Here is a 27862-nt window from a genome sequence, read left to right as displayed (position 1 = left end):
GCTGTCGTATATACTTGTGTGACAGAGCCATTAGGCTGGCAGAAGGTTAAACATCAGAGTTGGAAATTATGATCCTGCAGTGCCAGTATAATACGTTAATTCACAGGATTAGATGCTACAATCCCTCGTGCCAAGATAAATTAAGATTATTAATGAGAGGATTTACAGTGTTATTTCATAAAATGCACAGGTATAACGAATAGCATTAATCACGGTTCCTTTCCATTTAGGTGTGCTGGTAAAGGATGCCTGTGAGCCAGCTTGCACAACATCACAACTGTGGCGCTGCAGTGCATAAAACTGAATGCAGGTGTTATTAATTTTATTAGTTAGACATGTGTTTGACGAATCTAAGTGCCTGCTGTCAGTGGGGTCAGTATCTACATGAAATTAACCAATTTGGAGCTTTGATGAAAGAATCTAAATAATAAGATGACTGCATGATTTTTTTTAAAAAATTTTTAATAAGTTTCACAAAGTCGAATTCAAACTAAGCTGTGAGATTTCCTCTAGGTAAAAATAAGGAGAAGAAAGGATTAGACTTAAGCTTTAGGGAAAACATGTTGTCAGTTAAACCGATCAGTTTCTGCAACAGGCTGTGAGTCATTTAATTCATCGATTACATGTTCACTTTGAGGTAGATGAGGTGTGCTGTTGGGAAAAAGAAAAAAAAACCCAACAGTGTATTTTCTGACCTCCACTGGGTGACTTCTTTTCACCTTGCTGCAGTGAATTACAGATGCACTTCAGGACCCTATGACCAGTGGTTGGATGAGGCTACAGGTTTGTTGCAACTCATTTCTGACACCACCCAGCCACGCATATTAGTTAGATTTAGCTTGTCTGGTCTGATTTCTGATGTGGTTTCATAAGGTATTTTTGTTCTGATAGTGCTGGTGCCTGTAAAGTGCAGCAAGTGGTGTTGAGTGTTGTCAAAACGAACACACATTAGGCCAGAAAGGACAGTAAAATACTGCCTAAATGTACTATTTAAGGTATAGCTATTTAACAGCTTGACTTCAGTAGCTCATTGTGTATCAGTAGCTCCACACTGAGTACATCAGTGACTATGATCTGGCATGTACAAGTCCATGTGTGAAAGTGTCTGTAAGGGGGTTGAACTCATTGGTCAACTGTGAAGAAGGCAGGGCAGCTTATGTGTGTGTTAATGTGCCGTCAGTGTGTGGTTGGATGGTTTTCATTCGGCTGCATGTGTAGCCTCTGTGTGCCCCATTGTTTTAGAAAACAATGGGGCGGTTCAATCCCCGGAATGTGCCACATGCCGAAGTGTCCTTGAGCAAGACACTGAACCCCCAGTTGCTTCCAGTGCGTGGCACTGGTGTGTGAATGTGTGTGTGCTCACAATGCATCACAATGACATGGATATAACCCTCAATTTATTTTCCAGTACAATTGTGAGTGAATGGGTAGATGTGTCTGTGACTGTAAAGCGCTTTGAATACCAATAGGTAGAAAAGCGTTATATAAAAGCAAGGCCATTACCTTTTACAATGAGCAGACTGTAGTGTGCGTCAGGTGTAGCTCTCAGCTGGGACCAATTTGTTGCTATCAATGAACGCAGAGTTGCCCCCATAGATTATTAGTGCATTTAGATAGATGGATAGACAACTTTACTGATCCCTTTGGGAGGTTCCCGCAGGGAAATTGTACACATTTGTATATAGTATAGATAAATGGAGAGAGAAAAGCCACTGCCAGTTTGCACTATGTTGGAAAGACAGCACTGAACAATGAGGTTGTTTAATTGACTGGAAGCATTGTCCAATTCTACTGAGGAACAAAGCCAACATTGTTATCGCCAACACCCAGGCCGCCTGCCACTATACCTGCTTTTTTTCAGTTTCAGGGAGAAAGGGTGAGGGTGACAGTGGCAAATCAAACCAGTTACATTTTTCCTCCTTTCTCTTTCTTTGTTGTTTTGTTGTAAACAGTCACCCAGCTAGGTTGAATTTAGGGTTCTTAAGCTTGCGTTGATATTGTGATTGGGGACTTCTTTTACATTATCAAGAAAATAGTAGCAGGAGTATATGTACTTCAATCTGTCACAGTTTATCACTCCATCATTGCTCTTCTTCTTCCCTCTTCTTTGTCTCTAAGCACTCTATGGTTTCTTGTTTATGTGGCAGTGTGGCCACACTCCACTTACTCAGCCTGATTCTTAATAATACTGGAGGCAGAAAGCATGCTACACACTCTGCCTTCTGGCTCATGTCAATTAAATGTCGATTAAACAATCAATTTTTCCATTTTCTTGTCATTTTGGCTTGCTGAAAAAAAACAGCTGTACTTTTCTATTGTGATTTGTTTCATTTTATGTACTTCTTATCATGTTGTTGCAGGTGGTTATTTTTCTAATAAGTTGCATTTGTAAAGCATCAAAGTTATTTGATGCTATAAAAACAGGGAGTGATCATGACAGCTGTGATTGAAAGCAGCTTTAAGGTAGATGCAGAGTTTCCTGGTGACTTCTGAGATTTCGCTGTAACTTTGACTTTACATAGCCAACAGCCTGTTTCAAACTGACAAAATAAGTGGCTGACTTGTGAGCTAAAGGATGGCATTTGCAAATTGAAGACCAGTTATTACCTTGAAATTGTTAAACATCCTTGCTCTGAATCTCTGTGCTCTCAAATGGAATGTAAAACTTCTATGAACAGATCCACAATTAAGAAAGTAAGTAGCCTTCTCTTTGAAAGTAAGTTGAGTAACTCTATATTAGCACACACCCTAGTGGCTGTCTTAGGGTTACCATGACTGAATTATGACCACCTGCCTAATTCTGTTTAAGTCTCCCTTGTGCCAAAACAGTTCTGATTCATTAGAGCACGGACATGGGCCTTCCGTGCATCCCACAGATACTTGATCAGTTTCAGGAGGTCGGGAATTTGGAGGCCAGGTCAGCACCTTGTGATGTTTTTCATGTTTTTTTTAGTTGTTCCTAAACGTTTTTTGTGTGTGTGCCTGTGTCAGGCTGTATTTTGCTGGGGATGGCTGTTGCAATCAAGTGTTATTGCTATGGGGTGGGGGTGCCTGGTCTACATGTCTAAGTAACATCCACACGAATGTCAGGTACAGACGTTTCCCAGCAGAACATTGCATTCTCATAAGATGGTCAATGTTATTTACTCAGTGGTTTTAATGTTGTGGTTCATTGTTGTATATTTCTTAAATAAATAAGGGTCAGGCAGAGCTAATAATAATAATAATACATTTTATTTTTATGGCGTCTTTCAGGTCACCCAAGGTTGCCTAACAGAGAATAAAAAACATATTAGAACCACTAGCAAAAATAGCAAGAAGTGTACATGGAGGGTAGTGCAGCAATTATAGTGAGTAAGCCAATTTGAACAGATGAATTTTGAGTTGTGATTTGAATGATGAGATGGAGTCTGACTGTTGTATGTGACCCCTCACATACAACAGTCAGACGCTCAGCACCCAGACTCTGGAGTTCCAGAGTCTGGGTGCTGAGCGTTCATGGTGCTGAGACGTGAGGTTGCTGTTTGCCCATGCTTTCTTGTTTCAAGCTAATCTAAGCTAAACATCGCCACCTGATTTTAGCATCCTGCAAATATCAGTTTGCTGTAGATCTTCTCTTCGGTTAGGGTTAGTTGCTGCCGGTTTCTTATTCAAAATCCTCAAAAAAGTTATTTTACTCAATAAAAGTTTAGTTAACTGCTAAACTGGACCAATTTGTTGTTAAACTACTATTTGCGGCTTGTACGTTATTGTTGCCAAGTGTTGGTTTTTCATTCAACAGTGATGTAACAGATGTCATACGACCGTAAACATTATTACAGTGACAGCAGGAAAAAAATATATATATATGTATTGTTAGGATTAGCATTAATGATTAGTATCCCAGATTTGTGTTCATGTTTTCTTGCATCTGCTGTGGCACTCTACAGATATTTTACTCTAATCTCACGTTTTTATATGTTTTTTGTTCTCTTTTCAGTCTATCTGTTTTGTTTCTTTCTCATCTTTCATTTTCGCCACCCTGTCTGTGCAGTGAAATGGCCCTTTGTAAGAGAGCAGACTGTGTGCGTCTGAGACATTAGCTGCTGATTTAGTGGGACATTAGCTTGATGGATGGCTTGGCAGAAAATACTTGATTTGCATTCAGAGAAACTTGCAGTCTGAGACTTAACAATGTTGACTTGTTTCTGTAAACAACCAGAAACTGGTGCGGCTAATTTCCATTAACGGTTAGAACAAAGTGGGAGAATACATTGCAGCGCGAAGTCACCTGGTCAAACATTATGCAGGCGGACTTCCACCGCGCCCGGTTCCTTGTGCAGGCTGTCTACAATGCTCTCACAAGTCCAACAAACTGCCATGTCTGGGGGAAGAGTGAAACCTTCCTGCTGCCTTTGCGCTGGAAGAAGCTCCCTAGAACATCTTCTCAGCAGCTGCCCAAAGGCCCTGGCTGATGGTCGCAATCACTGACGCCATGATCAGGTGCTCAAAGCAGTTGCATAGCCTCAGCAAGGAGCACCCGCAAAAACACCATCATGCTTCAAAGAAGGCCATCCCCTTCATCAAAGCTGGAGAGAAACCCAGTGCACGTCCACAGAAAACAACAGGCCTCCTCCACACAGCCCTGTATTGGCAGCTGCAGGTTGACCTGAGAAAACAGCTGAGTTTCCCCAGCATACTGCATATTGCAACTACTGTAACATAACATGAACAACATTAATTAACATTTCCATTCTCTTTTTCTGTCTAACTACATGCAGTTAAAACAACAACTTGTATAACTTCTCTTCTTCTTCCTCTTCTTCTTCTTCTTCTTCTTCTTCTTATTATTTTTTTTACTATTTTGCTAACCTAGGAGTGAGGGTAGACTACCTCAGCTCCCCCATAACCCCTGGGGATTATTTTGCCCCATTGACTTCAGTCAGGAACATCAGTGCCTGTGGTCTCTAATGTAGAGTCTACTTCCGATGCTGTTGCAACAGAAGATATCTCAGTATCTTTTCCAGTCTCTTTTACATCCCTGACTGTTGAGTCCTGGGAACGTGCTGGTGGGTAAACTGATGAGTTAATGTGTGCATCCTTAGACCTCGGACAGTTCTGGAGTCACTGGTGAAGTCTGTAAGAGCTCATCCACGTGTCTTCTCCAAACACTATCCTCAGTTTGAACTGTATATGAGACTGGTACAGTCTGTGCTATAACAGTTGCAGGAACCCACTTGGGTTCACCTCTGTAGTTCCTAGCCAGCACAGATTCTCCTGGGCCTGGTTGTGGTTGCGTGTGGACCGCTTCAGTAGTTCAGCAGAAATTTGTGCAGTCTCTGATGCAGTGTTCCTTGTCCTTGTAATGCTTTTAGTGCATGTTTCATTGTCTGGGCAAATCTTTATGCAAGGCTGTTTGTTGCAGGATGGTATGGGGCTGATTTGATGTGTTGCACTTGAGGGGAAAAAACACCTTCGCACCTCTTGTCTCTGGCTGACAGCGCAAGTAACGCACCACATCTAACTGCTGGTAACGGTAACAGCGCTGTAACAGAGGAAGTAGTAATTAGTTAGATTACTTGTTCTCTTTCGTCTCGAGACTATCTCTCCACTCCGTTACATATTCCATATGTACGGGGAATGACCTCCCCTGCATGTCAGGGTACGTGGATACTTCTTTAAGACACACCGGCTCGCCCGGTCACGCCCCCAGGTTTACCCTATAAAGCACCTGTGCTGGCGTGAAATCAGTGATTGTTTGATCTCCACCTCAGTCAGGGTGCAGAGTTATAATCTAAGAAAGAGAAAGTAAAGAGGGTTACAGCAGGTATCCACTTACCTTATCGGAGGTGTCTGTCTACGGGCAGCCACCCTGGATGCTGATCCTTTGTTTCATTCATTGTTATGCGCTATCACCGGTGGCTTGCCCCGGTGACGGTGCTTCTCCAAAGAGGAGTGAAAGCTACGGCTACGACGGCTATTCCCTTACCGGCGTATTGCTTGCGGCCCGCGAGCTGACGCGTCCGGTGGGAAATCAGCTGAGCGCAGGCGTCCAGTCTGCAGCCAGCCGACCCAGCCAGTCGAGTCGACATTTTTCCAGCAGAGCCGACACCGGCGTATTGCTCGCGTCTCGCGAGCTAACGCGCTCGGCAGCGGCTACGACGGCTGTTTCCTTACCGGCGTATTGCTTGCGACTCGCGAGCTGACGCGTCCGGTGAGTTTCGGTTGAACGCAGACGTCCACTCTGCAGCCAGCCGCCTCAGCCGCCCGACCCGGTGCCGGCCAGAGAAAGGCCGGCTTAAACAAAGTCCATACAACAACGACTTAATAGCTAGCGGCCTGGCTTTGCTAGAGCGCTAGCACGAGGGCTATCTCCACGTGTCACGTATAAACAAGGAAGTGGAAAGAGAGAGAAGCTTCCTCGTCACTGCCGAAGGCCCCGCCCCCGCCACACACAAAAGAAACAAAAAAAACAAAAACAAAAGGCAGTATGGAAAGTCAGCAGGGACACTGCTGTCTCGGTTGTGGGGTGCCCATGCCCCTGGAGGATGGGCACGTTAAGTGTGTGCTGTGTCTGGGGCACCAGCATGCCTCCTTATCTAGGGAGGCCCCGGAGAGCTGCATGGACTGTTTTATAATGCCTGCGCGGACCAGGGAAGCGCGTTGTCGCTTCTTCAGTGCTAAGCGGGCAGGCCCACCCCTCTCTGATGAAGTTAGGGGTAAAACTGGGAGATTTGCTGAGGCCACAGGGGGTCAAGGGGCACATCCAGCCTGGCCAACCACGCTGGCCCCTCCTGCTCCCGGGCCTTCGACGGCCCGGCCTCACGCTGACCTCATCCCTCCCCCCGTCCCTCTACTTGAGGAGGAGGAGGAGGAGGACGACGACGACGACGATGACGATGACGTCGATGTAGAGACAGTCTTCTCCGATGACAATGATGTCCCATGTGGGCAGCAACTGCCAGGTGACACCCGGAAAGGGGAGGTGGCCCATCATTTCGCTGGGGTTATTAGCAGGGCCACCAGGGCCCTGGATGTTGCCCTGCCAGAGAAACCCTCGGCACCCGCCTCTCGGTTTGAGGAGGATGCGGATATGCGCCCCATACCGGCCCAGATCCCCCTCCTGCCCGACTTCAAAGACCTGGTTTGCAAACAGTTTACCACACCAGCTGCCAGAACTAGGCCGTCTACTTCATGCAGAAGGCTCTCTGACATGCAGGATAAGGAGCAGGTCGCCTGTGGGTCGCTTCCGCCACTGGACCCGGCTCTTACTCCGCTGGTCTCTCCCTCCAGCTCTGTTCTCGGCAGAGCCGCCTGCCCTAGCAAGAATTGCAGGGTTATGGACGGCCTGCTTGCCAAGCTGCACAGAGCCATGGCTACTCAGACCGGCCTGGCTAACACTGGAGCGATCATGTCCCTGTACGTTCGCCAGCTGTCTCGTCAGCTACAGGACGGTTCAGGGGGATCCGGTGTTGTGGGCGAGCTTCAGGCAGCTTCCTCATGCCTCTCCTCAGTTATGAAGGAGCAGGCGGAGACCGCAGGCAAAGCTCTGGCATCCCTTTGGGTGGTCAGACGCCACTTGTGGCTGTCTCAGTCCCAGCTACAGCAGGGGGATCGGGACTGCCTGCTTAAGCTGCCCGTAGACCCCTCAGCAGTGTTTGGCCCAGATGCTGCTAGGCTGCTGCAGCAGGCACAGGAAAATCGCCGCTGCGCGCAGGAAGTCTCGGGGAGCCTCTTGAGGCGCTCCAGGGGTTCGAGACGGGCAAAAAAAGCGCCCGCACCTCTTCCAACACCTGAGGTTCCGGCATGGGGACCGGGGGACCTCAGACCACAGCTGGAGGCTCTCCGTAGACGGAACACCCGCCGTCAAGCAAGGGGCAGGGGACCGTCATCTAAGGCTCGGGGGTCTTCCAGGCAGCCTCCCCCCTCCTGACTAATCCCGAAACCCAGTCAGCCAGCCTCCCCTGTCTGCCAGTTTCAGGGCAGCGTGGCTGGGCTTGGAGGCGGACCCATGGGTTGTATCCACCATGACACAGGGCTACCGTCTGCAGTTTCTTCGCCGACCCCGTGTGACGAGACTGGCCACTTTCACCACGGTGAGCGACTCTCGGCATGCAGAAGTTCTGCGGGCCGAGCTGTCCTCCCTTCTGGAGAAGAAGGCCATACGGCAGGTGGACCAGGGAGATCACCAGGCTGGGTTTTTCTCCCGCTATTTTTTGGTACCCAAAAAGGACGGGGGGCTTCGTCCTATTCTGGACCTCAGGGGGCTCAACAAGTTCCTTCGCCCCCTGAGATGCAGGATGCTGACAGTCCCCAGGGTGAGGCAGGCCATCACTGCGGGAGATTGGTTTGCCACCATCGACCTCAAGGATGCATACTTCCAGATTCCCATCTGGAAGGGGCACTGGCGTTTCCTGAGGTTCGGCTTCGAGGGCAGGGTCTTCGAATTTCAGGTCTTGCCTTTTGGCATTTCCCTGGCCCCCCGTACATTTACTCGATGCATGGATGCGGTCCTTGCACCACTGAGGCGCCGAGGACTGAGGATCCTCAATTACCTCGACGATTGGCTGGTCTGTGCAGTCTCGGAGGAGCAATGCCACAGTCACGTGGCTCTGCTCCTGGAGCACATTCAGGGCTTGGGGCTACGCCTCAATTGCGAGAAGAGCAGGCTCCAGCCTGCCCAGGTGACAACGTTTCTAGGCACAGTCCTGGACTCCAGGACTGCAACCATCGTGTTGTCACAGAAGAGGCGGCAGGCCTTCAGGGCCTGCCTCAGACACTTCCAGCTGCATTCTCGGGTCAGCTGGGGGCTCTGCCTTCGCCTTATGGGCTTGATGGCGGCAATGGTGCAAGTAGTCCCTCTGGCCCTGCTGCACATGAGACCTGTCCAACGGTCCTTGCTGAGCCTGGGCTTATGTCCACAGAGGTCCCACCACTCCGAGGTGGTGGTCTCCCGGGGACTTCACACAGCCCTTCACTGGTGGAGAGTTTCGGACAACATAGAGAAAGGGAGTACTCTGGGACCAGTGGTCTATCGCCAAGTGGTCTCCACCGATGCATCCTTGGCAGGCTGGGGCGCCGTCTACGAGGGCTGCGGGGTCAGCGGTTGCTGGACCGGTCCTTGGACAACCCAGCACATAAATGTCCTGGAGTTGAGAGCCGTCTTTCTTGCACTTCACCAGTTCCTGCCGAGACTGAGAGACCACCATGTCATTGTCAGGACCGACAGCACGGTGGCAGCTGCCTACATCAACAAGCAGGGGGGCCTGGGTTCCCTCATCTTGTGCAAGCTGGCAACCAGGCTGCTGAAATGGGCCCACCCCCTCTTCTGCTCGCTCAGAGCAGTACATGTGCCGGCGTCATTGAACACGGCCGCGGACATCATGTCGAGAGGGGGCCCATGTCCAGGAGAATGGAGGCTCCACCCGCAGGTGGTGGAGCAGATCTGGGGTCACCTCGGCAGGGCGGAGGTCGACCTGTTCGCCTCCAGGGAGTCAACACATTGTCAACTCTTCTTCTCCCTGAGGAACGACAATCCTCCTCTGGGGTGGGATGCTCTGGCTCACCCATGGCCCCAGAGGCTGCTCTACGCTTTTCCCCCCTTCTCCCTTCTCCAGCCTCTTCTCCGAAGGTTGCAGATGGAAGGGGGGAGGCTGATTCTGGTGGCTCCGTTTTGGCCCCACATGCCATGGTTTTCGGCGATTCCTCAACTCTTGGACGGCATGCCGTGGGAACTCCCACAGCGCAGGGACCTGCTGTCTCAGGCAAATGGAACCCTGTTCCACCCCTTCCCAGCGGGCCTCAGACTGGTGGCCTGGCCCCTGAGAGGGACAGGCTCCTGGATCTAGGTTTGCCAGCGCCAGTGGTGAGGACTATACAAGAAGCAAGGGCACCATCTACTAGGATGGCCTACTCATATCGCTGGGAGGTGTTTTCCACTTGGTGTAGGGCCCACCAGGTGGACCCCTATTCAGCCATGGCCAAGGACATCCTGCTGTTCTTGCAGGGCCAGCTGGATGCAGGAAAGTCTGCCGTTACCCTCCGAGGTATGGTGGCGGCAATCAAGGCAGTGCGTGGCGGTGAACACGCCCTGAGTGAGGCCAGCTGCTCCTTGATTTCAAGGTTCCTTAAAGGTGCACGGCGGCTTACGGTTTGCAGGACTAGACCTACAGTCCCTCCATGGGATCTGGACGTGGTCCTCGACGCGCTTAGGGGCCCTCCCTTCGAGCCCCTTGGGGCTGCTGAGGTGAAGTGGCTTTCCCTTAAAACTGCATTTTTGCTGGCCATAACCTCTGCCAGGAGGGTGAGTGAGCTCCAGGCACTGTCGGTCCACAGTGACTGCTGCAGGTTCTCACCAGATGGGTCAAGCGTGGTCCTCCACCCCAACCCAGCTTTCCTGCCTAAGGTTTTTTCCGAGTTTCACTTATCTCAGTCGGTAGAACTACGAGCGCTCCCTTCTGGCGGAGATGGGATGTCTGGGCAACGCCAGTGTGTGCTGTGTCCGGTTAGGGCCTTGAAGGAGTATATCCGGCGCACTCAGGCTGTCAGGAAGACTGATCAGCTCTTCATCTGTTTCGAAACCAGTCGTTTGGGGAGACCCCTGTCAAAACAGAGGCTGTCCCACTGGGTCGTGGACATGGTTCAGCAGGCATACGCACTTTCTGGTATACCTGTCCCACCCCGGGTTCGGGCACACTCAACTCGGGGTGTGGCCACCTCGTGGGCCTTATGGCGAGGAGCTTCTCTGGCCACCATATGTGCCGCGGCCACATGGTCGTCTCAGTCCACCTTTTCAAGGTTTTACCGACTAAACATCGCAGCCACCCCTTCCTTTGGGGACAGGGTGCTGGGTGAGACTTGTTAGGGGGCTGTGCCTCCTTCCCCATCACCTGTTGACCCTCGACCGAGTCAGTTGGTCTGAGTGGTCACCCCCTTTCACAGTAACTGGCCTTTACGTCTTGTGGGGCCTTTTTCCTGTGTTCTTGGGTCGATCCTGCGTCTTGCGGATCGACCTGAGCAGCCTTCTGCCTCTCAGGCTTGGCCTTGCGCCTTGCGGGCCTTGACCTGGGTGGTATGTAAATAGTGTACATTTGTAAATAGTTCGTTTGTTGCACGTTTGCATTTCAGGTTATGGGCTGCACCGTCTCCTCACGGGGTGTCTTAAAGAGTTCCCCGTACATATGGAATATGTAACGGAGTGGAGAGATAGTCTCGAGACGAAAGAGAACGTTAGGTTACGTTGTAACCTTGGTTCTCTGAGTGAAGAGACTATCTCTCCAGCTCTTAGGGCCGCTCGGAGACCAGTGTCGATCAAACTATCACTGATTTCACGCCAGCACAGGTGCTTTATAGGGTAAACCTGGGGGCGTGACCGGGCGAGCCGGTGTGTCTTAAAGAAGTATCCACGTACCCTGACATGCAGGGGAGGTCATTCCCCGTACATATGGAATATGTAACGGAGTGGAGAGATAGTCTCTTCACTCAGAGAACCAAGGTTACAACGTAACCTAACGTTACTGAAAAAAATAAATTGTGGCCGGCAAAATTATCGAGTTTGTTTTCATTTATTGTGCGATTAATTGATTTATTGATTTATTGATTATCGCGACAGGCCTACTTCCCATTATGGCTGGATAGTTTCTCATGGTAACAGTGAGTTTAGCAGTTTGGCCATTGCATTGAACAGTCACTTCTGTCATCCTTTTCATGGGCACTCGATGTCCAGTGTACCCTTTAAAGACTGTGTCTGAGGGCCGGAGTGGAAGATGCTTCAGAAACTTCTTGTAAATCTTATATGACACCAGTGATGCTCTCGAACCTGTTTCTATCTGCATTTTCACCAAATGTCCTTGCAGTTGTGGGTTGACCCAGAAGCCATCTGAGCTTTTATCCACATTCATTATATGCATGATGTTTACTGCAGTTGACACTTCTTTTTCTGAGGAATCACTCACTCTGTTCTCATTATGCTTAACTGTGCAAACATGTCTTTTCTTTTTAAGTCTTGCAGTATCACTTTTATTCACAAACCTTGAGCCATTGTCCTTACTCTTTTTGTTTCTGCATGCCTGCTCTACATGTCCTTTTTTTCCACAATTGTTACAGTCCATCTCTTTGCATTAGCAACAGTCATTAGCAAGGTGTCCTTGCTTGCCACGGTGGAAACATGGTCCTTGTGTCTTTGTTTTACCACTGGCAAGTTTGTAAGCTCTACCTGTATCGTGCAGTCCGTGAGCTTCTTTTGTCCTCCTGAGTCAAGTAACTTTCTGTGAGTAATTTCTTCTGTACAGCTTCATTTCTCAATCCACACACCAGTCTGTCCCTTAATTTGTCATTTAAAGCATCTTTAAACATTGTTCAGCTAATTTTCTCAGTGCTGCAATGCAGATACATGCTGACAGATTCACTCTTCTCTTGGAGGGTCACCGGGGGTTTGGGTGAAAAAATCTCTTCAATTCCGTTGGACACCACGAAATAGCCAAAACGCTCTGTGTAGGAGCTCCATTACTCCGTGCTCTCGCCGATTGAGCCAATAATTCCAGCCATTTTCAGCTCCTGATTGAATGGTACTCTTCCCCACACTAACTGTACCTTTCCGGCGTAGTTCCTTTCCATCGGCTACTCACAGAGTTTTTCCTTGACATTTTGCCGCTGCTCCAGTCCTCCCCGTGTAGGTGAAAGCCGTAGCATTCCCCTCGACACACCCAGTCATTGGCACTGTCTACCACTCGACGACGCGTCGGCAGGGGGAAAAAAACGGGATTAAAACTCCTCTGTCGCGTACTGCAGCGTTGGTCCACATGGCGCATGGCTAACATGGCACATGGCCTAATTATATCAACAAGTGACAAGCTTACCCAGCATGCATTGGGGATCCCACTACAGGTTGCATAACAACCTAAAATACACAACATCTAGCCTTTGAAACACGTTCCCAGATCACAGAGGAATGTAATGTTATGTTGGCAATATAAAGGTTTGCCAACATACATAACTGCTGGCCACATAAAAATCTGGGCTGTATTCCTAAAGATTCTTAGCGCTAAGAGTTGCTCCTAGTGGCCAAATTCTCTCAAAGTTCGGAGTAGATCCTAGTAAAGATGAAAGGTATTCCTAAAGAATCTTAGCTCTTAAGAGTGCTCCTAAGGTGAGATCTGTTAAGAGCAGGGAGGAGGACTTTTAGGAGGCTTAGGAGTTTCTTAAACAGAGGAGACAATGGCTGAAAGAAGAGTCAGGAGAGATATTCTCCAAACACTGAATGATAATCAAGCTTGTTACAATCGCAATATCACCACAATATAACACTGAGGTATTTAGCAACAGAAAAAATGCAAAAATGCAACAATGCAGCAGTGATGACTTGGGGCCACATCTACGTCTCTAAACACTTTTATTCTCATTAACCAGTTGATCCAGAAGCAAACACAGTTCTTCTGTCCAGTTGGGTTTCCTACTTCATTTCTTCTCCACTGCTGTTCGGTTTTTGGAAGATTTGAACACCAACCAACAATCACAGAAATTGATGAAAGCTGAGCCATTTTACCCTCGTTAATATCAAATGGGTGAAGTGCATAATGTTACCAGCATGGATAATGAATGAAAGCAAATAAATAGAACTATCAGCATGTGAATACTGTGCAAGTGAGCCTGAGTTTAATCACACATTTTATAGGATAATTTTTAAAGTATAGCTTACTATTTATTTATTTTATAATTACACACTCTTCATAGAGATTAGAGTCTGTTATTAAGTCTATTAATTTGACGTCCATTCTAGGCCAATTATCAACAAAAACGTATTTTTATCTAGCTTTTAGGATCAACCAATCACACCTCTTGAAATGATGACTCATACCTAGCAACGGGGTCAACCACACCTCCTCACTAAGATAAGAGTTTCTGTCCATTCCTTGCTCAGAGTTCTCTGAGAATTTTCTGGAATCACTCCTAAGCTAAGACTCCTAGCTAGGAATTTTTAGGCTAAGTTAGGAGCTCTCTTAGAAGATTCTCAGAATCTTTAGGAATACAGGCCCTGGATTGCTATGTCACAAAAACATAAAAGAACAGACAATTTAATTGAGCAGATACTTAATTGCTTAAATACAGTTTCTTCATGTCTTTGTGGTTAATTACAGAGGGGGCACTCCCTAATTAAGACAAACAAACCAGTATGTGACACAGCCATTGCCTTTCACATTCCACCAATGATGTAGCTGCAGACAAAATCAGCCTACAGTTTACCCAAGGGCATTGTTTTATTATTGGATAGCTTGTGAGAGCTGTGTGTGTTCTTGTTCTTATTAAGTTGTTGGTCCATGTGGGGCCATCTTCTTCTCTGTGCCCCATAATTTTTGGAGGTTTAAAACCTGTTAAGACTTGGTTTTAGGTTTAAAAGTTACAGTTAGGTTATGGTTAGGGCTATGACAAGTGAAGAAAGAATGCATATGTCAATGTCTGTGAAGGTTCTCAGTCATCCAGGTCATGGTATATCCAACAAAGGTTCAAAAAAGGCAACTGGACTTGTAGAGTTTTTTGAGAAGACGTTTCACCACTCATCCGAGTAGCTTCTTCAGTTCTAGGGGACTGGTGGGAAGTCTGAGGTTTCAATAGGAACTCCTCCTGAAAACTTGCTTGTTATGTTAACAACCAGAAACTGGTGCAGCTAATTTCCATTAACGATTGGGTACTTATCCAACAAAGGTTCAAAAAAGGGCAACTGGACTTGCCCTTTTTTGAACCTTTGTTGGATATACCATGACCTGGATGACTGAGAACCTTCACAGACAGATTGGGTACTTACCTGTTGTTGAGGGGGGACTGTTCTTTGCCCCCCTCCTCTTCCCTATGAATGGTGCTGTAACGACTGTTGTCCGTCAGAGGCTCCAGTGTCGAGGTGTGAATGAGACTGAAACTTCTTGGGGACAGAAGTTAAAACTGTATTGTAAATAGATGGCAGATTAAATCTCAGTCCACCTCCTCTGTTTAGTGAAGGTTTTTCCAGTCTGACATAGATGGCTTCCTTTACTCCTCTTTCAAACCATCGGTCTTCTCTGGCTAAGATTTGGACGTTGTTATCTTCAAGGGAGTGTCCTTTGTCCTTCAGGTGTAGGTGGACCACTAATTGGAAACGATTCAGCAGGGTCAACATACACATCATCACATCGGTACCTAATAAAGCAGTTAAACTCCATGCAGAGGTGGGCCTTGCAGACCACATTTGACCCTGATAAGACCTCAGAATGTTGCCTTGTGTGCTGAAGTTACCAAATACGCTCTTGTTATTTTTTATTCTGCATTTTCTGTAAGCTGTTGTGAACTGCAATTTCCCCATCGCAGGACTAATAAAGATTTTTCTTATATGGTTCCTTGTCCCACAAATGAAGGCTGTGAGCACATAATAACAAAACTGCCATTTTTGCAACACCTGTTGAGTCACTTCCTCTGCGCTCTCTCTCTCTCTCTCCCCCCCCGCCCGCTTATATTTCTATCTAGTCAAGACAACTATTCTGAACTACCAGAGCCCCACTACTGGCCTTTTCCCGGTCAAAACATTCTCCACATGCAAAGAGGCCAAGGTACGAGACTCCCTGTACTGTGCTGCTGGTGCCTGGGCCTTGGCTTTGGCGTACAGGTTAGTATACAAAGACACATGCACAATAAACAGTGTCATACTCGTTTCATGTATGCATGAAGCAAGTTTGACAAGATACATATTGATAGATGCAACATATCCCCTCAAAAAATTCTAAATAAAATAGCTAGCCAACAAGTGAGCCCATGTACTAGAATGTTTAACATAACATGTAATCCAACAATAATGGACAACCAAGAGGGACAATGTGTCACTAATTCCCCTCACTACAAAAATTAAGCTTAAATATCTTGGAAATAGATATTACGCCCCGACCTTGCTAGCTATATTACTGAAAACACTATGGAGGTCCCCCAACCATAAATTACTGACTAAAGAAAATTTTTATGTACCATTCTCAAGCAGAGGCAACTACTTTATTCTGTGTAGCTGTTAACCATGATATTGTACATTATTTTATAGCTCCTTTGCTTGTCATAAAATAGAACACTTGAACATACATTGTTTTGTAATTAAGTTCAAATGCTGGAAACTAGTGTGTGGTTCTGTTTTTATTAAATTATATACATGGGATACCAGGGCCAGTTTGTTGTTGTGGGGAACCTTTGGCTGAATCCCACGACCTGGTTTGAGTGTAATGGCTACAATTAAATGAGATTTTGGCTTGTAAAACAACACTTGGTGAGTAGTGGAGGTGGATCACATGAACATATACATTACATTACAGTAAGTTGAGCTTCTTTTGGACAGAGTTCATCCTTGCAGGAAAGTTCCGTTATTTATTGTTGTGTTTATGTGAATATGTGAATGATTGTGTATGCTTTCAAATACTTTTGACAATGTTAATCAGTCAGGATAAAGATGTTGAAATGAATTGTATTTTTACAAAAATATTCACAGTGCAGAAGCAACAGTGCGAAAATGTCACTTTAAGACTAGAATAATTGCACTTAATTTTTTACACCATCATAGCATAATCCATATAAAGTAAACATTAAATAAAAGAGTAGAACACTGATAGTGTGTTATAGAGAAATGTGTGCCGAACAGATAACGTTACACTGGTGTATGGTTACTACTTCACAGATTTTTGCCTCCTCTATCCTTCTTTGCCTTTTGGTTTTCTTTCACTTATTTCTGTTTCATGTAGTTTCTTTCTTTCTGGCACTGTCATGATTAGTCTCCAGGGAAAGATCACTTCCACAAAATGAGCATGTAATAGAACAGAGAGGGGGGCAAGGATGGAGTGAGAGTTGTGGAGGGGCAAATAGAACAACTGGGAGGAAGGTGACAGGGCTGATAGTAAAGAAAGAGTGAAGGTTAAGATATGCAGAGTAAGAAGGCAGACTGAATAAAAATATAAGAAGTGGGAGATGGAGTGAAACATTGAGTGAGGGAATTATATCGAGGGGGAAGACGGGGGAAAGAGAAGGGTAAAAAAATAGAGTGTACTGCAGTGATTTGACCAGAGGCAGATCCCAGTCATCAGTCATGGCTGCCTCCTATTAGAATTGTCAGTGGGATTTAATTAAGAAGATTCTCATCTGACAGGCTTGGCTGGTGCCGTTACTTACTTTGCTCCCAGCTGCAGTGTGTGTATGTGCTGCTGCTCTGCTGTCCTCTGTCGATAGCTAAAGACACTATTAGCATGACCTTTTTCGTGTGCATTTGAGATGAGCCAGCATCATTGAGAACACGCTGACTCCCACTGCAGATGCTGCAAACATACAGTTGAAACCAGGTGTTTACATACACTGTGTTAAAAGACACATAAACATTTTTTCCTCACTGTCTGAAGTTAAATCAGACTAAACCTCTCCTGTTTTAGGTCAGTTAGGATTACTAAAATTACTGCTATTTGCTTCATGCCACAATAATGAGAGAGAGAATTTCTTAGAGAATGTTTTATTACTTTCTTTGAAGTCAGAAGTTTACATACATCAGTGGTTCCCAAACTTTCTCTGCTGGGCCCCCCTTTGGTACATAAGAACCCCTCCCCCGTCATATCCCGATCACGTGACTGCCCCCCCCCCCCCCCCCCCCCCCCCCCCCCCAAATAAATAAATAAATAAAAAATCCTGTCCCGCAAAATCCCGAGAGAAAGACTCCCAAAGGAGGTGTTTTTTTTCTTTTTTTCCCCTCTGGGTGGGGTTTTCAGATTCAGATTCAGAAAACTTTATTTGTCCCCGGGGGGCAATTTAAGGCACGAGTAAACAACTTAAAGTGCTAGTACAGACATTTTAAGGTGCAAAAACCCAGAAACAGTGACGATGATTGGCTAAGGTATGAAGCCAATCAGCGCAGGGCAGTGATCAGTTGGGTGGTGGTGTTTACACACAAACGCATGCATAGCAGTATCACACAAGCGATCAGAGATAGCCTGCAGCAATGGAGAGTTTGGAGCATTCAGAGGTAAAGTTGCCGTTTTCAAGGTGGAAGTATAGGCACTACTTTAACCTGTTTGTTCACATTTCCAGATCTCATCATCTTACATTCTATAGGACATCTAGCCAATAGAAATAATAATTAAAATTGTGACCCAATTTGAACATCTTGTTTAAGCACTGGAAGTTACCCATCTAGTCACTGATGGCCCTCATTTTTGTCTCCAGACGCATTGATGATGATATGGGACGGACCCATGAATTGGAGCATTCTGCCATCAAGTGCATGAGAGGAATCCTTTATTGCTACATGAGACAGGCTGATAAGGTGAGTTTTTAAGCTGCTTTGAATCCGTGTCTGCCCTCACATTGCATGCTTGGTTAAAAGCACCCTGCAATTACACACTTATTACAGATCAAAGATGTATTTCTGTTCACCAAAGCCTCTTAGAGCCAGAGCACTGGACACATCTGGCTCCTCTTTCATATTACAACAAAGACAACGGTATCCTGTTGCATTAGTCCCAAGGGCCTAATAACTGGCAAGAGTTACCAAACTCTTTTGCCCAGCCCCCCCGACACCCGCGTACACAATCTTTTTTATAGAGCTGTGTCTTAATTACAAAGCTTTGTTTACAGAGTTAATTAAACTGAGCAGCGTGCACTCTGCCCTGTCTCCAACACTTAAGGAGTGAATGGCATTTTTATTGAAGGTGAGAAACGGGGTCACTGATGGACAAATATCATGGAGCAAACACAGCAGCTTGGCCCTGTTGTCTGCCTGTAGTATAACGTGTAAGGAACTAGAGCATAATCCTTCAGAACTACAGGTTTCTGAAGTGTAAAGGCTTGTCTTTTAGTATTGAACACCTCAATTAGTAAGTCGACACAGAACACAATGGTACATGTTTCTCAGACACCCAAAACTAGGTCTTTGACAGTGTGGGCTGTGACTAAGGAAAATATTTGAATTTGTTTGAATCTCACCAGTTGATGACTTATTGTTTCCTTGAATGAGGACATACTGGAGGACAAACTAATGAAATAGTTGACAATGAACATTTGGTAGATACTACGTTTGGTTGAAAATGTCATACACAAACATTCTGAATCAGTATTTCCTTGTTCTGCTGATCAAAACATAATCTAGGCAGCATTATCAACAAACATATTTGTGAAATTAGTTGTATATGAGTGGCAGAATTGCCATATAAGCAAACTGAAACTGTATTTAGGTGACATCAAGACTACATTCAATACTCCTTTAAAGTGTAAAGTAGCTCAGACCTCAAATATTATGACAATCAACTCAAACCAACCTGCCTCCACTATGGCAGCACTTAATATTACCCTCTTGTTGCCAGTTTTCTTTGCAGTGTACACATATCTCCCAGCTCTGCTTTCCCCACATCAAATGACTTTCAACCTGGACTCTAGATCCCCAATCAATAATGTACACCAACAGCTGATCAGATAACTGCGCCTGATGTGAAACATGTTTCTTGTAGTGACTAACCCAGAGAGAACTTATGCCCTAATCCCTTAGCTTTTAGCTCAGTCTTGCAGTTTTACAACCTGCAAATTAATGTAATGTCTCTGTTCCCTCAGAATGGTAATTATTATCTGTGGCCACTGGAAATTTTAAGAGGCTGTGTTGTTTAAACAGCTTGCCATGCTGCCCTAAAGAGACAAGAACATATTTAATTTTTGACTGTCTTCATGCTCTGAGCTCCCTGTATGCTGTTTGTGTTCCCTTTAAGCAATCAGAAAGAGTGATGCAGTAATTAGTTTGTTGACATGCAAGATTTATGTTTGTGTGTAAAAATGTCAAATACAAGTATGAAAATAGATTATTGTGTTTTGCTTATTCGAGGCTCATATTGGTGCATTTCAACACATGAATCAATTAGGAAGATCTGCCATCTGAAAATATTCGTAAAGCAGTGCCATTTGACATTGTGATTGTGTTGGAAAGAGAATCAGAAACGCCTATGCACAAAAGTGGGTTTTATAGAGACATAAACAGAAATACCTATTGTTAGCTGGTGACAGAGGTATTTCTCCTATTCTCTACACAAGTACTTATTAGCTGTTGTGGGATGGCAGGAAGTGGAGCAGTTTGAGGACAAGTGGGACACAGGGTCTCCAGTATGACCTGGCTATGCAGGGAAAGAGAGAGTGAGGAGAAAAATGGTGCAGAGATGTGGAATGCCAAATGAAAGGACAAAAAAAAGTGAAAGAGTCTGGGGAAAGAGATACAGATACAAAGAGCAAAGTTAATAACAAAGTACAGAGGTAAATGTGGGAAGGGAAGGAAAGTGGGAGGTAGAAAGAAAAATAGAGACAATGAAGTTGGAGGGAGGGTAATGGTGAAAGAGGGAGCAAAGAGAGATGTGTAGAAAAGAGAAGCAAATGTGGTAAAAATAGGACAAAAGGGCCAATTATATATAGCTTCGCAACAGGGCTGGTAGCCCAGCAAACATACAGTGTCACCAAGGAACCACTGAATACAAAACATTACAAAGCTGTTATATAGTGTGTTTAAACCATGTCATAGTTTGGTTGCCAAAATATTCAATGTTCAATTCAATTTTATTTATATAGCGTCAATAACAATACAAATCGTCTCAAGACGCTTTACAAAACCCGGCCTGAAACCCCCAGAGCAAGCCTGAAGGCGACGGTGGCAAGGAAAAACTCCCTTTTAACAGGAAGAAACCTCGAGCAGAACCCAGCTCATATGGAGGGACCCATCTGCCTAAGGCCAGCCGGGTACAGACAGAAGAAAGAGAGAAGAGAAGAGAACAGCAAGATAAACATACATCTGTCATAGATACACATATCTGACTAAAGCGTACATGTGGGAGGGGAGGGGGGGAGGGACACACAGCAGCAAACAGTCTATATAGTAATAGCACAGAATTGCATTACAAAATATCAACTGAACCAAGAATAGATTTTATTATACGATATACTTTATGAGTATATATGTGTTTATTTTATCTGAAAAACAAAATATTATACATTAAGTGTTAGAGTAACAGTCATTGGTTCTTGCAGTCCTCTCTTTTGGGGTTTTTGAACATGGCCTTAATTTGAAACTGCTTGAATACATCTGGAAATGATGATTCTTTGTGGGGTTTGACCTGTATTTAGATGGGGGTGATATGCAAATTTAGAAAACTTATTGACATTTTAGAGTGCCTGCAGGTATCAGTGGAGATCTAGGTGGCAGATTCATTTGAAGCGCTGAAAGTAGTTGAATTATTGGTTGAAGTGAAATAACTGAATAGCCAGATGACTTGCAAACACTAAAAGAAGTTGTAATGGACGTTGAAGCAGAAAATCTGGGGGAGATTTTAGCTAGACGAATTAAATTAGTTGATGCACCAGTTAAAATAACAGAACTAAAAGATGTTCAAGTGGCAATTTAATCAGAAGAGATGAAATAAATTTAGATTAAGGTAAAACAGAAGACAAGAAACACGAGGCGTATATCAAATGTAAAATAAAATTACAGTAAATAAACACATTTTCGTTTAAGTGAAATTATGCATCAAATACTGACCAATTGTTTCATATATAAAAAGAGAGAATGTGAATGTTAAATAATAAGAGTTAATTACCAAGTGTTTACTTTATTCATACGGTTCCTACATATATGTTTTTGAATGTATTCAAGGCTGCTACTGTTATAGACTGTACCTTTGGTGAGAATCTTCATTTGTCTTTTTCTGAATCCTCTTTACCCTTGACTTCTCTTTGTCATCCTTTCCCCTTTGTCTCTGTGTATCTCTGTACTAGGTGGAGCAGTTTAAACAGGATCCCAGCCCCTCTAAGTGTCTGCACTCTGTGTTCGATGTAAACACCGGTGACGAGGTTCACTCGTACAGCGACTACCACCACCTGCAGGTCAGCCAGTGAGCACATGTGGAAAGATGAAGCAACCTGCAAATAACAATGTGGCATTTGAATTAGATTTTACACATATGCACTACATACATTTTTGTGTGCTTTGTGCATTAATAGCTCAATGAAATGTACAGATTACATGATCGTACACTACCACCTGGATTTAACTAAGCAAATGGTTACAAGCCTTCTGTTGGATAATTATTGCATGAGCAATTAGATGTCTGTTTGAGAAGGGTCATATCATTGGCATGCATAAAGTAGAGAACACATCTAAGGAGCTTGCAGAAACTACTAAAATTGGGTTAAGAACTGTCCAACACATTATTAAAAACTGGAAGGATAGTGGAGAACCATCGTCAAGAATTGAGGAAGAAATATGGTTGGAAAAAAATCCTGATTGATCGTGACTGTGATCACTTAAACGTTTGGTGAAATCAAATGGAAGAAAAACAACAGTAGAACTCAGGACTATGTTTAATAGTGAAAGTAAGAGCATTCCACTCGTACAATGTGAAGGGAACGGAAAGGGACTGAACAGATGTGGACCCTGATGAGCACATCAGCGTAAGAAGAGAGGCAGATGAAGTGATGCACCCATCATGCCTAGTGTCTACTGTACAAGCCTGTGGGTGCAGTGCTATGATCTGGGGTTGCTGCAGTTGCTCAGGTCAAGGTTCAGCAACTTTATGCCCAAAATGAGGTCAGCTGACTACCTGAATATACTGAATGACCAGGTTATTCCATCAATGGATTTTTTTTCTCCCTGATGTTCACCGGCAAATTCCAAGATGACAATGCCAGGATTCATGGGGCTCAGACTGTGAAAGAGTGGTTTAGGGAGCATGAGACATCATTTTCACACAGAGTCAAAACCTCAATCCGATTAAGAATGTTTGGGATGTGCTGGAGAAGGCTTTGCACAGTGGTCAGACTCTCCCATCATCAATACAAGATCGTGGTGAAAAATTAGTGCAACACTGGATGGAAATAAATCTTGTGACATTGCAGAAGCTGATTGAAGCAATGCTACAGCGAATGCGTGCTGTAATCAAAGCTAATAGCGGTCCAACAAAATATTAGCGCATGTGTGACCTTTTTTTTTTTTTTGGCCAGGCAGTGTATCTGCAAGGGTTGAAAGTAGCCTAAGGCTAAAGAGACTTATTGCAAAGAGTGTAGTATCCTACACTCTTTGCAATAAGTCTCTTTTGTACCGCGCCACCTTGGTGATCGCAAGTTATATATTCTATCCCCTGTGACAATAATAAAAATGATTTCACTGGCTGTTATTCAGGAAGAAACTCTAAGAGTGTCCAACCATGCAAAGATAAGACAACAGGGTGGATGAATTAGCCAATTAATCTCTTTGTGGCAGGTTTGGGGTTTTGAGTGCTGTGAATTAAAATACAATATAAATACAATAAAATACAATATCCGGCATACATATTACTGCTGGAAAAATAACATGCACTGAAAGGTGGATGTTCCTTAAATTGCAGTAAAGCAGCTTATTCTGTCAGTGGTATTGACAGAGGTCAATTTGGGTTGGAGACTCCTCTCAAGGGTGGAGAATAAATCAAGTGAGCCGCAGATAAATTTAAAAATCTACAGCTACCAGGTTAGTTGCCCATGACAAAGTAACAGGATTCACTCTGTGTTTGTTATTTTCTAACAACCATACCATCATTGATGATAGCAATGCCAAGGCCTAATAGCTAACATAAAATGAATGTCTCAGGCTGTAATTTTTTTAATCGTCTCGCTTCCCCTCTTTCCATCTTTATGTCATCGCTGAAGATCGATGCCGTTTCTCTGTTTCTGCTGTATCTGGTGGAGATGATCTGCTCTGGTCTGCAGATCATTTACAACACTGATGAGGTAAACAAGACACTAAAATGACTGCCAAGATGATCAGTTTTAGACACTGAGGATTTACTTCCTTTTTTGTGTTTTGGTCTTACTGTCAAGGCTACATTTACAACATATAGTTAAGCATTAACATTTACATATGTTTTAAATGAATGAGAAGCTTAGAATATATATAAAATAATTAATTTAACTGTGCAAGTTGTGTATTACATGTCTGTCAATGGCAATATATGTCTGCCAATCTGTTGGTCTGTCTGTTTTTTTTTGGTACTGAGTGAAATATCTTTGTGACTATTAGACGGATTCAAACCTTGTGACAGACTCCGCTAAATCCCATCAATAGTTCTTTGTTTTCTGACCCATTGTTGGCCTTCCAATTGGTTGCCGGTCTACCAACCGAATAGCTCCTACCACCATGGTTACTGTTGCTAACTTACTTCTAGTAAGACAAACAAATCAAGCGGTAAGCTAATTTTTCAAAGCAGCGTGAGACTGAGAGCTAGAACAGGAAAATGGTTAAAGGCATGCATGAGGTACTTGTAACAGCCATTCACAGAATTCAAAATGCAGTGAGTTTGGTTGAGCGGTTTTTATTCCTTTCCCCAAACCAAAAGAAAATACTGCGAAAAGTTGCCACTGGATTTGCCTATATGGACAACCACAGTAGGCCTACCAGTCAACCTTGTCACTTTTGGGAGAAATACCTACATTAGTATATGCAACATATTAAAATCTTGTTTTGCTACTTACTTGTACTGACAAGTGCACAATGGCTTTCTTTTATAAGTCATCTGCATTTAATTCAGTTCAGTTCAATTCAGTTTTATTTAAGTAAAATATACAAAATATCAGCATATGGGCATAACTATCTTGCAAATTTGTTAGCTTGCAGACATTAGCATTTAGAATCACAATCCCTAACAGAGCTGCTAGCATGGCTGCACAATTGGTGTTACTTCTCCCTACACTGCTCAACATTTCGGTCTTGTTAGTCTATTGCATAGTCTATGCACATTTTCTCTGTAGTCTACAATAACATGTTGCCAAATCTGTACAATGTGATGTACATCAGGAGCATGTGCAACACAGATTTAAAGTGATATTGTAAATCTGTATTGTTTCTATAACTACTTGCGAAACCTTTTATGATATATACATTTTCTAATTATTTGATTCTACCCTATGAAGATCCAGCAAGTGGCTATATAATAAGACCAAAGGGTCTCTGAAGTCACTTAAATGACCCTAAATCCCCAACAGATATCCTAGAGCCAGCACAAATGCAGGATCAGGGTACAATTTCCTACTTTTATAGCTTAGCTTCCATTTATATTTTTGCTGAGCCACTCAGTTGACTTCCATTCTGATGATTTCATTGTTGAAGCTTCATTGTCCTCCCGGAATCGAACTGGTAACATCGTATTTGGCAGCACACCAACCCATCATTAATGAAAAGCTGCTTTGAATGGTTTCTTCTGGGCTTGATTTATCTATCACTTCTTTATGTTCCACTCTTAATAAAACAACGAGGCAATTTGGCTATTAAGCCTACACAGTGTGCTGTTTATTGTGTGCCCCCCAGGAGCAGTTGGAACATCATTAATCATTTTTTTTTTTCTGTTTTAGTACAACCTGCTCATTCACAGCTTTACTTACAGCTACAGAGCAGCCCCTGATAGAGAAATGCACTTATTTTTTAAATTTCAAAATTGGACTTGTCTAAAGAAAAAAAGGACATGCTAAAGTATTATTCCCCTAACCAATTAGTGCATGCAGTCTTCACTTCACATCCCATATTCAGATAACCTAATTTTTTTTAAATTTCTCCTCCTGACTAAATTGACCAGCTTGACAGCATACCTTTGTTTTTGAGGCCAGACCTGTTTGTCCAGTGGCCTAATTTGCTTGGTTAAACATTGGTATTAGGTTGTGTAATTCAAACTGAAGCAGTCTACATCCCCCATTCTTGTATTAACAAATATCAGAACCACTGAGCGTACGGATTTCTGATTGGTGATCTCATTGAACAAGGTCTGGAATGTGTTTCTTTTGGAATAATCTCATTATTATGGTATTTATTTGTTTGTTGTTAGCTGCCACTGCTTGCAAAGTCCATTGGCATTCACTCCACTTAGCTGGAAACTGCATTGCAGTATTTTCTTTGAAGTGGTATAGAAAGGCTGCTGCCTGTCCTCTGAGAAGATGCACTATCCACCTCCTTCCAGATTCCATTTACATGCAGCATGAAATGAAGAGACTCATTGTGGTGTGTGTCAGTCTCTATTTTCCCCCTACTCATATTATACAGGTACATGCTGTATAATATGATGATGTGAGTACTGCCGGCACATGTGTAAAAGCAGAAGCATGTATTGCTTTTGCAAATGTGTACATGTTCCTAACCTCCAAAAAAGGGAGAAATGGAAGGGATGGTTGTCTAGCGGCAGGGAGACAGAGAGGCTTGTATGGCTGCTGGGCAGTAACATTCATTAAGATACCATTAAGATACTAAAAAGTTCACCTCGTTAATCACTGTGCTCATAAAACCCCAAATAAGAGACCCAGTGAACACCTTTCTCTCATTCCCAGCCTCATCCACCTTGCTCCCTCTTCCCCTGTCCTGCTTCACAGACTGACCTATTTAAGTCCAATGCAGGTTCTACCTCCTTTTCTCTATCCTTCTCTCTCACTCTCTCATTTTTTCTCCCTCTCTTTGCCGTTTTAGATTAAATCTCCCATCACTCAAGCACACGCGTCCATGCACTGCTACTTTCGGGTCGTTTTAATGATTCAATGCCTTTAAGCCATCACACATTATATGTCTCTCCCTTTTAGTTTTTCTAGATGTGGTTATTGATTTTGACATATCTCCCCTGGTGTGTTTTTGCAAAGCTGGTGCAGACAATATGAGAGATGCAAGAAAAATCCTAACTTTCTGATTGCTACGTCACACTTATGCAGTACTGTAACCAAAGACACTGCTTATGAGTGTTTAGGCCTGGAATCAATGAGTGATATGCTGATAATTTAAATTTTGCTGAGAATGAATGCTGTGATATGTCCATTCAATAATATCATTTTTATGTGCAGGTGGCTAGGCAATGAAGTTACATCTTCACTACTTAATTACACTTCTGTCTGTAGCTGCGGGATGGGTTTCACCTTGAGCGATGATGAGAAAATAACTTTCATGTTCTCTGTAGTAACCTTGATAATGAGAGAGTTTCGCACATCATCCCTGATCAATTTCAAAAGTCAACCACTAGTGTGTGTGTGTGTGTGTGGGTGTGGGTGGGTGTGGGTGTGTGTGTGTTTATATGCCCAGCCCTGCCTCAGGTTCATGCATGGTATTGTGTATCTTGCATGTCATTCCCGGTGTCCAATTGCTTCCCGTCTTTGATGTTTGTTTTCTGCGGGCAGGTTTCTTTCATCCAAAACCTGGTGTTCTGTGTGGAGCGAGCCTACAGGGTGCCTGACTATGGCATGTGGGAGCGAGGCAGCAAATACAATAACGGCAGCACTGAGCTGCATTCCAGGTTGGTCAGAATATAAACGCCACACAAAAATGTTCAGAAATAAATATGAGGGTCCAAATGTCACAAGTGCTTAATACACACACACGTGCACGCACATTGACCACCATCTTGTGACAATTCATTTTGTGGATGTTACTTATACATGTACCTCCCACCTAGACCAGACCAGACACCCCTACCCCATAGCAATGACTCTCCTCGACAGGAGCAGCCATCCCCAGCAGGATGCAGCCAAAGTTTTGACCTGGCAGCCAAAGTTTTGACCTTGCCTCCAAAGTACCTAGATCCCAAAGTGATCAAGTATCTGTGGGATGCACTGGGGCTAGACTGATCCAGTGGCCCCTCCCCTCAACTCATAGGACCCAAAGGCCTCCACTAACAACATTCTGGTGCCAGACACCACAGGACACCCTCAGAAGGCCTATGTCCATCCGGTGATGAGACAGAATTGTCACAAGGGATACCTACACAATATTAGGGAGGTGTTCATAATGTTATGCCTGATCTGTGTATACCGTTGACAAGCCACCACCCAAATCGAGGAAAACAGTCAACTTCTCAAATTTATTGAATGAAAAGATGGTGCAGTT

The 27862-nt window shown here is 44.3% G+C and overlaps 1 protein-coding gene across 6 annotated transcripts in view; it reads left to right on the top strand.

Annotated features, from left to right (window-relative positions):
* The window catches only part of phkb (phosphorylase kinase, beta), a 114429-nt gene that overhangs the window by 7402 nt on the left and 79165 nt on the right, over positions 1 to 27862 (top strand). For all 6 annotated transcript variants that reach the window (XM_084541941.1, XM_084541938.1, XM_084541940.1 and 3 more), the window contains 5 exons: positions 15472 to 15610; positions 18184 to 18283; positions 21760 to 21867; positions 23665 to 23745; positions 27157 to 27272. In XM_084541941.1, coding sequence (XP_084398067.1) covers positions 15472 to 15610; positions 18184 to 18283; positions 21760 to 21867; positions 23665 to 23745; positions 27157 to 27272 — 544 coding nt within the window. The remainder of the gene's footprint in view (positions 1 to 15471; positions 15611 to 18183; positions 18284 to 21759; positions 21868 to 23664; positions 23746 to 27156; positions 27273 to 27862) is intronic.

The sequence above is a fragment of the Chelon labrosus genome (genome assembly GCF_963514085.1).
Source record: "Chelon labrosus genome assembly, chromosome: 3".
NCBI classification, from domain to species: Eukaryota; Metazoa; Chordata; class Actinopteri; order Mugiliformes; family Mugilidae; genus Chelon; species Chelon labrosus.
This window is presented reverse-complemented; position numbering and strand designations above follow the sequence as displayed.